The sequence below is a fragment of the Lagenorhynchus albirostris genome, chromosome 19, assembly GCF_949774975.1.
Source record: "Lagenorhynchus albirostris chromosome 19, mLagAlb1.1, whole genome shotgun sequence".
Classification (NCBI taxonomy): domain Eukaryota; kingdom Metazoa; phylum Chordata; class Mammalia; order Artiodactyla; family Delphinidae; genus Lagenorhynchus; species Lagenorhynchus albirostris.
Window position 1 is genome coordinate 20,354,622 of NC_083113.1, and position 10,009 is coordinate 20,364,630.

At 50.5% G+C, this 10,009-nt stretch overlaps 1 protein-coding gene across 1 annotated transcript; it reads left to right on the forward strand.

Annotated features, from left to right (window-relative positions):
* The first annotated feature begins 1,653 nt into the window (after positions 1-1,653).
* TSHZ3 (teashirt zinc finger homeobox 3) lies at positions 1,654-9,132 on the forward strand. Its single transcript, XM_060132143.1, has 2 exons — positions 1,654-1,747; positions 4,367-9,132. Exons 1-2 carry the CDS (start codon positions 1,654-1,656, stop codon positions 7,567-7,569), a joined length of 3,297 nt encoding a protein of 1,098 aa, XP_059988126.1. The 3' UTR covers positions 7,570-9,132.
* Positions 9,133-10,009: the final 877 nt, after the last annotated feature.

Here is a 10,009-nt window from a genome sequence, read left to right on the forward strand (position 1 = left end):
GCGTGCGAAGGGGACAAAGTTGGGGTCGAGAAGCCCCCTTCCCCAGATATTACATTCCACTGAAGCCCAGGGAGGGGTAGATGGCTCCCCCTCCTCTTTGAATCTGCCCCAGGGTTTCCAGCACAGGAGGCAGCAAGCAGTGCAGAGTTAGAAGCTCTGGCATGTTCTAGAAGCCGAGAGGCTGGAGAGGAAGTAGGGCCGAGATGGTGGAGGACTCTGGGGCAATGGGAGGTCACTGTGGGTGTTCCACGGGTGGGGGTGGGGCGTTACCCACCCGCTGAATGATAAGGATCCGGTGGCTTCTGTCTGGAGAACAGAGGGAAGGGGCTGGGGCTGGAGTCAGGGGTTCCTTGAGGAGGGGTGAGAGATGCTGGGGTCGGAGGGAACAGAGGCTGGAAACAAGCATCTTGCTGCTGGACGTGACCTCCAATCATTCTCTTTCCGAAGCAGGGAGCAAGTGTCTGTTGCTCACCTACTATGTGCAGGATTTTAAGAGTACAGTGGGCCCTTGGCCTTGGAGAATCCAGACAGGAGCAGAAGGAGAAAGTTAAGCAGAAAGTTAAATAGCAGCAGGGATCAAAATAACCGTCCACACTAGCGAAGCCTCCCAAGGCCTGATTACCTGTGCGCGATTACCTGTCGGGTCCAAGCCGGGGACAGGGCCTGCCATCGCTCCCTGACAGGAGGGACCCCTGATGGCCACCTCGGTGGGGCTGGCTTCTCACCCAGTGCCCCCCCGGCCCCCTGTTGACCTCTCACTGCCCACCCAGTCTGTGGTGGAGACACCCAGTCCCCCTCCCCTCCTGGCCGGATCTGGGGCATCCCCTGTCCCAGTGAGGACGTTCTTCCTTCTCTCCGGCTGGGAACTTTGCTGGTTAGTGCAGAGCAGAAGGGACAAAGGAGTGACTTAACGGCTGCGTGCCTGTCAGGAGCAGCGCGTGGAGGGGATGAGCCAGAGCAAGTGGGCTTTGCCTCACTTCTTTACCCTTTCCTCAGAAAAGCCACGAAACAGAGAAGCAGAGGAGGAGGGCCTTACAGATCAGGCCGCACTGCCCTGTCACTTACACATGGGGAAATGGAGGCCGAGAGAAAGAAAAGGATATCCTGGCAGGCGTGGGACGCGATCAGAATTAGTGGAATGAATGAACCTTTCCATCCCTTCATCCCCTCTGCCATCTCTCTGGGCCCGTTTCAGCTTTCTCACCACTATTTGAAGTTCAGTCATCAAGAGTGGATGTGATATTCTCGGAGGAGTGCAATTATTGCAAAACATAGCAGAAGGATTCGTGCTTTGCCCTCCAAGTACTTCTCCCTGTTGGGTCTGAAAAGCAAGTGGCTGTTTTAGGAGGTGGTGAGGTCCCTGTCAGGGCAGTGTGCAAGGGTGCTTGTAAGGAGCCTCAGAAACCATGACAAGGGTGGTGTGTGGGGTGATGCCACGTCTCCCAGGATCCAGGGCCTCTTGGCCCCGAAGCTTTTTAATTTTCCTCAGAGTAGGATTTGGTTCCCACCAGGGGGGTTGGCCTTACTTTTCTTTCAATATTCATTTCCTCCTCAGTCATCAGACTGATGACATTCTGATACTGCTGTGCGATTTACAAGGTATATTGGGGCTCGCTGGGGGCCAGCTCAGGGTGGGAGCCGGCCAGGCCGATGATGGTGCGTGTGTGTGCTATGGGGGGCGCTCCAGACAGCCTGCTGTGCTCCCCACACCGTGCTGTGGCTTCCACGGGGGCCACGCTGCCCCTGGGTGGGAGGTGGACCAGCAGAGCCACCGATATTCCCTTAGCTGGTGGCCTTCATGCCACATTGGGCTCGTTCATGTCCACCGTTAGCTCTGGCTTCTTTTGCCTGCCTGGTGTGTCTCTCCTGTCGTGGCCAGATGGGGCCATTTCTGGATTCCTGCCTCTCCTAGACTGAATTCCATGGGAGCCATGATGGGTGTGGTTCACGCTGCGGACCGTGGCTCCCAGGGCCATCTCCGGGAGAGAAGGGGCCTCTGGGATCTACCCTGTTCACACGGGGCTGGGCAGGGACACAGGCCATTGTGGTTTTCCCCTTCCTTAAAGACTCAGTGTTCCAAATGAGGCCCCTTGGATGCAAACGTTATACCTACTCGCACCCAGTGCATTTCTGCAGACAGTCAGACCCACATCGCCCTGCTCTAGCTCCTCTGCGAGAGTAATGCAGATCTGCCTGGATGCTCTGACTTGGTTCTGCTGGGTGTCCCCTGGCCAGGGGTGTTTGCCCAGGACTGAGAGGATCCCCGGGATGTGGAACTTTCGGTGCTGAAACCAGGAGAGTTCCAGTCAAACTGCGATTCTTGGTCACTTTGCCCCCAGCTCCCCTCCCTGCAGACCTGCGAGCCCTGTTGTGGGGTTTGAGTGTGCTGAAGCCGAGGATGGTGTGCAGAGGGGGAGATACCTTCTTTCCTTTTTATTTTCCTCTTCCTTTCCCAACAAGAGCGTTCATCTTCCCCCTTGTGACCAGTACCATAGTCCGCTATCCACTGTGGCCCTGGCCCTAGGAAAAGAGCTTGTTTGCCATGTCAGCTCCAAGTGCATAGCCTTAAACTGAAGGTTCACCACAGCTGACCGGAGCAGGGCACTTTCTTCTGGTCATTTGTGAAGAACATTCCACAGCTCCAGCCCAAGACTCTTGTTTCACTGTTTGCATATAAGCAGAAGCATCCCTGCCTCTACAGCTGATCCGAATGTGTGTACCTGGGACACTCTTCCCATCCAAATTCAGATCACCTCGGTGTTGGGATGTCGGTAGTTTCAGCTTAGAAATCTTGGTGCTCAAACGGGGTCTTAGGAAAGAAGAAAATCACACATGACCTGGAAGGGAGAGCCAGGGGAAATATCTGTGTGGCTTCCTGGGAATCTTCTTTGAGTCATTTCACTGTTTTTTTTTTTTTTTTTTCTGGTGTGAAATTGATTTGGGGCCCCATCTTTAAAGTTAGGGGAGTGAATTCCACAAACAAAGTTTCCTTTTCTTTCCTAGGAGCTTTTAATCAGCCATGCAATTAGCACTGTGCCATTCCAACGGCCTCACACACTCAGCCACTGGCCTTTAGAAGCAAACAGGTATTGAGGAGCTGACAAGAAATGACTTTTCACTCCTTTTCTGCCCTAACATTGTCAGTCACCGCAGGGCTGGCCACGCCTAATTTTCACGAGATCAACCCAACTTGGTTTACAGTGTCAGGCAAGCTCCAGTAAGGAAAAAACAAAGTCATTGAATACAAAAGAATGAAAACAAAAAATCACTCCGATCCATGAATGCAAGTGTTCTCCTGGCTTTGCGTCTCTGGAGCGTGTCTTCCAGAACCCACGGCTGCTCAGCCCTGCTCAGAGCACCTCCACCTGCTCGGAAGCACAGGCTGGCTTTACATCCCCAGTTACACTGCTTCCAGAAAGACAGGATCCCTGTTGGATGCCCATGAAGCTTATGCTGAGTAAATATTGACAAAGTAGTCTAAAGAGCAAACACTTTGACATTTGTAAGGTCCACTGGAAGGTCTTGTATATATTTATACAGCAGGAATGAGCACCGCATACCAATTTGCCTGAACTTGTTCTGACATAATTCTGCATGGATAGTGTGTGTGCCGGTTGCTGAGAACGGCTGAGTGTACACATGGGGGACACGGCCAGGGCTGGGTGGTGGCGGGTCAGAGTCTTCCTTCCCATCTAGTACAAACCAACACCTGTCCAAGCTTCTATAAGGAAACTTCCTTTAAGCTTCGATAAGACCTACTTTTTCAGAAGGGAGAAAGAAAAAAAAAAGCCACAAAACCTTGTTTTTAATTTATCGCAATTGATGTACTTTCTTTTTACTTTGTAAAAATTGTATTGATGTTTTTGTGCTTTATATTTATTAAAGGTTGAGCCTCAAAAATGTAATGAGTAAAAAATGCTTGCTTAATTTAAATTGTGAATCTGTCTGTTAAGAAATGCATTAGGGGTAGGAGAAGCATAAGACATATTAATTGACAGACAGGAACTGCTGTCTCTGAGGTTGATACAAGTAATTTATTACTTTAGAAATGAATGCCACCTCCAGAATGTGCTTCATTAATTTCAAATTTAGTTTTAATTTCAAGCTGTTGCCCCTTGAGAAGAATAAGGTGGCAAATTATGTTTGAAGAGCAGATTTTTTTTTTTTTTTGCTCCAAAGAAACACCACATTTTAACTATTTAATTTTACAAATAAATGTGCCTGTCTGCTTTGCTGCGTTTTCCCGAGAGCCGAGAAAATGCTCTAGGTAAGATCAACACTGACTAATGCTTTTCTTTCTTTCTTTCTCTCCTTCTCCCTGTGTCCCTTCTTTCTGTCCCACTTGTCCCACCTGTTATCACGGCAGCCTATGTTTCAGATGAGTTAAAGGCTGCCGCCCTGGTAGACGAAGATATAGACCCAGAGGAGAGCCTGACAGATGGGGAGCCCTCGGCTAAGTACATGTGCCCAGAAAAGGAGCTCAGCAAGACCTGCCCCAGCTACCAGAACTCCCCAGCGGCTGAGTTTTCCAGCCACGAGATGGACAGTGAGTCCCACATCAGTGAGACTAGTGACCGGATGGCCGACTTTGAAAGTGGCTCCATGAAGAACGAAGAGGAGGCCAAGGAGGTGGCGGTCCCACCGGAAGACTCGACCGTGTCGGACAGCCTGGAGCAGATGAAGGCCGTGTACAACAACTTCCTCTCCAACTCGTACTGGTCCAGCCTCACCCTCAACCTGCACCAGCCGTCCTCCGAGAAGAATAATGGGAGCTGCAGCAGCAGCAGCAGTAGCAGCAGCAGCTGCGGCAGCGGGAGCTTCGACTGGCACCAGAGCGCCATGGCCAAGACCCTGCAGCAGGTGTCACAGAGCCGCGTGCTGCCCGAGCCCAGCCTGTTCAGCACCGTGCAGCTGTACCGGCAGAGCAGCAAGCTCTACGGCTCCATCTTCACGGGGGCCAGCAAGTTCCGCTGCAAAGACTGCAGCGCCGCCTACGACACCCTGGTGGAGTTGACGGTGCACATGAACGAGACGGGGCACTACCGCGACGACAACCACGAGACTGACAACAACAACCCCAAGCGCTGGTCCAAGCCCCGCAAGCGCTCGCTGCTGGAAATGGAAGGGAAGGAGGACGCCCAGAAGGTGTTGAAGTGCATGTACTGCGGCCACTCGTTCGAGTCCCTCCAGGACTTGAGTGTCCACATGATCAAAACGAAACACTACCAAAAAGTGCCTCTGAAGGAACCTGTCACTCCCGTCGCAGCCAAAATCATCCCTGCCACGCGCAAGAAGGCCTCGCTGGAGCTGGAGCTCCCCAGCTCCCCGGACTCCACCGGCGGCACCCCCAAAGCTGCCATGGCGGACACGAACGACGTGCTTCAGAAGAACTCCAACCCATACATCACGCCAAATAACCGCTACGGCCACCAGAACGGGGCCAGCTACGCCTGGCACTTCGAGGCCCGCAAGTCCCAGATCCTCAAGTGCATGGAGTGCGGCAGCTCGCACGACACGCTGCAGGAGCTCACGGCCCACATGATGGTGACCGGCCACTTCATCAAGGTCACCAACTCGGCCATGAAGAAGGGGAAGCCCATCATGGAGACGCCTGTCACGCCCAGCATCACCACCCTGCTGGATGAGAAGGTGCAATCCGTGCCCCTGGCCGCCACCACCTTCACGTCCCCCTCCAACACACCCGCCAGCGTCTCCCCGAAACTGAACGTGGAGGTCAAGAAGGAGGCCGACAAGGAGAAAGTGGTCACAGACGAGAAGCCTAAGGAAAAGGAGAAGGCCTGTGAGGAGGAGAAGTACGACATCTCTTCCAAGTACCACTATTTGACTGAGAACGACTTAGAAGAGAGTCCCAAGGGGGGGCTCGATATCCTCAAGTCCCTAGAAAACACAGTGACGTCTGCCATCAATAAGGCCCAGAACGGCACCCCCAGCTGGGGGGGCTACCCCAGCATCCACGCCGCCTACCAGCTCCCCAACATGATGAAGCTGTCTCTGGGCTCCGCGGGGAAGAGCGCAGCCCTGAAGCCCATGTTCGGCAACAGTGACATCGTGTCCCCCACAAAGAACCAGACCCTGATCTCTCCGCCCAGCAGCCAGACCTCCCCCATGCCCAAGACAAACTTTCACGCCATGGAGGAGCTGGTGAAAAAGGTCACCGAGAAAGTTGCCAAAGTTGAGGAGAAAATGAAGGAGCCCGAGGGCAAGCTTTCTCCGCCCAAGCGGGCCACCCCGTCCCCGTGCAGCAGCGACATCAGCGAGCCCATCAGGATGGAGGCGTCCAGCGATGGGGGCTTCAAAAGCCAGGAGGACAGCCCCAGCCCCCCGCGGGATGGCTGCAAGGAAGGGAGCCCCCCAGCGGAGCCGGTGGAGAACGGCAAGGACCTGGTGAAGCCCCTGAGCAGCGGCCTGAGCAGCAGCACGGCCATCATCACCGACCACCCGCCAGAGCAGCCCTTCGTTAACCCTCTGAGCGCCCTCCAGTCGGTCATGAACATCCACCTGGGCAAGGCTGCCAAGCCCTCCCTGCCTGCCCTCGACCCCATGAGCATGCTCTTCAAGATGAGCAACAGCCTGGCCGAGAAGGCAGCGGTGGCCACGCCCCCACCCCTGCAGTCCAAGAAGGTGGACCACCTCGACCGCTACTTCTACCACGTCAGCAACGACCAACCCATAGACTTGACAAAAGGGAAGAGTGACAAAGGCTGCCCTTTGGGTTCAGTGCTTTTGTCACCCACGTCCACATCCCCAGCAACCTCCTCATCCACGGTGACAACGGCAAAGACGTCCGCCGTCGTGTCGTTCATGTCCAGCTCGCCGCTCCGCGAGAACGCCTTGTCAGATATATCCGATATGCTGAAGAACTTGACAGAGAGCCACACGTCAAAGTCCTCCACGCCTTCCAGCATCTCCGAGAAGTCTGACATTGACGGGGCCACCCTGGAGGAGGCCGAGGAGGTGACGCCTGCGCAAAAGAGGAAGGGCCGCCAATCAAACTGGAACCCCCAGCACCTGCTGATCCTCCAGGCCCAGTTTGCCGCCAGCCTCCGGCAGACCTCGGAGGGCAAGTACATCATGTCGGACCTGAGCCCCCAGGAGCGCATGCACATCTCAAGGTTCACCGGGCTCTCCATGACCACCATCAGCCACTGGCTGGCCAACGTGAAGTACCAGCTGCGAAGGACAGGTGGAACAAAGTTCCTCAAAAATTTGGACACTGGCCACCCCGTGTTCTTTTGTAATGACTGCGCGTCACAAATCAGGACTCCCTCCACGTACATCAGCCATCTCGAGTCACACCTGGGCTTCCGGCTCCGGGATTTGTCCAAACTGTCCACCGAACAGATTAACAATCAGATAGCACAAACCAAGTCACCGTCGGAAAAATTGGTGACGTCCTCCCCCGAGGAGGACCTGGGGACCTCCTACCAGTGCAAACTTTGCAATCGGACCTTTGCGAGCAAGCATGCGGTTAAGCTTCACCTCAGCAAAACACACGGGAAATCCCCAGAGGACCACCTTCTGTATGTTTCCGAGTTAGAGAAGCAGTAGCGTTTGCTTTTGATGAAAACGACTGTGATTTGCTTTGAGGGAAACTGTTGCAGGCACCTTAAGGCCCCTCTGTCTTGTTCTAGGCACACGTTCTTATTTTAACTGCAGAGAATCACTCTGGGCTGGACTGTTTTGTATAACTGTACAGTGTTTAATAGAGGTGCATACTCAGCTGTTGTCACTGGTAAAATATGAAGGTTAAAACGCAGTGGTAAGTGTTTGGAACTTTGTGTAAATGGGATTTAGTTGTGAGCATCCCCCGATGCTTCAAGCTGCATGCATTAACAGACAGTTTAATTAAGCATTTATGACGAAACCGGCCACATTTTTCCACGCGGCCGAGTGTGCTGGCATTTTTCACCCTTTCATCTTTAGCCCTCTGAGTACTTTGAAGCACTTTTGCATTAATTTGGTTAAAAAATAAAATAAAAGAATAATAATGTATGAAGCTCTGTTTTTTAAATTCCTTACCAGCTTAGTTATAATTAATAATATGAACCTCCATTTATGCAGGTCTGCAGGGGTATAACACGCCTTGAAATTTAAAAGAATATTATTTTCACATTGAAACATAGATGTATATATTGTATAGATTTCAGACTCTCTTATGAAAAATGTGATTGTGGGTAAATGACCTTTTTTCCTGCATTTATAGCAACAGTGTTTTATGTACCTGCCATGCTCTGGGCATAAGCCATGCCTATGTATAGTGTATATTTCTTTTTCTTTTTTTTTTTAAGGTCTATGGGTTTTGTTTTTTTACATGCAAACATTGTAAATTATACAGAAGATACCACAGATAACATTTATAAAGTATACAGAAACATTATCTGAAAGCAAAGTATGATTGTTTGTTTTGCTATACAGTACATCTATATTGATAGAGGTTCACGTTTAAATTATACATATTTATTAGCATCATATTATCATTTGTTCTGAGCAGTCTGAATAAACGAGGCCAGGAGATCCATCCGTGGCAGCATCATAACTATTTTGCACATGATTTTTAAAGGTATTTATTAGAAATCAAAAAAAAAAAAAACGCTCAAAATAAACTCAGTGCTCAAAGGGGTAAGTCTATTTCAAAAGGAAAAAAAAAAAAGAACAAAAAAAGAGAGAGAGAGAACTTGTACTGTATTTCCTAAACATTGATAAAGCCTTTAAAATGTTTGTACTGTAATACTTTGCTTAAAAGTCACGAGGCATTCTGTGATACAACCTCTTTTACTTATTTATAAGCCCTCTTGGTTGCTATTCCATATTGTAGGATGCCTTTTTTATTTCAATTGGTAACTTTCTGTTTTGTTCTTCCTAATTATTCTCCCAAGATCCCACACTGCAGCTTTATCTTTAGGCTTATGAAAGGTAACCCGTGGTTACCGGCTCTCCAAGTGATTCTGTTCTTCTCCATTTTTGGCAGTTAATTTGCAGAAGTAACTGACAGCTGACACCATATGAGAACCTATGTATAAAATATTGGCATGTAAACAGCACAGACACTCTGTGCCCTGTTTTGTTGTTGACAATGAACCACCATTATGTGACTCTTCATATAACCCTCTTTTCTACGGCAGCATTAAAATTGTCTTTTTGCTATAATTTTGTGTTGCGTTCACAATTATGTCTGAAATGTGCTACGACTAACGAGCACATTAAAATTAAATTGTATGCGATCTGTTTATGACTGAGTTGGTTGCTGTGTCTGCCAGGTGCTGGCAGTCGGAAACCGCCCGTAAATCAGTGGAGTTTTAGTGAACCTTGGGTTTGGAGAGCAGCAAACATTCACTTAGAGGCGGCGTGGACAGAATTTTCCCCAAGAATAAAAATGGAAAAGAAAGGAAGATGTTCCCGTGAGGTTAGATGCTCGCTGGGAAGGCGATGCTATCAGACATCGGTAGTGGAGCTTCGGTCACACCTGGTGACCCGCGTCGGGGCCGGAGGTTGGTCTCCCATCTGCATGAGAGAAGTCGAAGCCAGGGCCCAGAGCCCTGCTCCAGGGAGATGGGAAGAAAGGTTTTTGGAAGACTCAGTGCAGGGCGGCTCCTTCCTGTTGATTCGGGATTTTCAAGGAGCCGAAAACAGAGCCCAGCTGGGCAGGTGGACCCTGGGGTCCACGCTGTCTCTCTTGGGCTAAAGCAAGCCCAGATAACGAGGTGTAGGGGGGCGGGGAGCCTGAACCCATCCACGGGAGGGGTGGGGAGAGCATTTATATGATAATCACAAGCTTTTATTAACCCTGGCAAATTATGCCAACAAAACGCTGGGAACATATCATGTAAAATTGTAAAATACCTTTATTACTATATTCAGACTACTCTTGCAGTTGTGTGGAATCGTAGCTCCTAACCTAGAATTATACAAATGAGAGATGTATTACATCCATGTAATATATAAAACACCTCCACGTTAAAAAAGTATACGCTTTTATTAAAAATTTAAA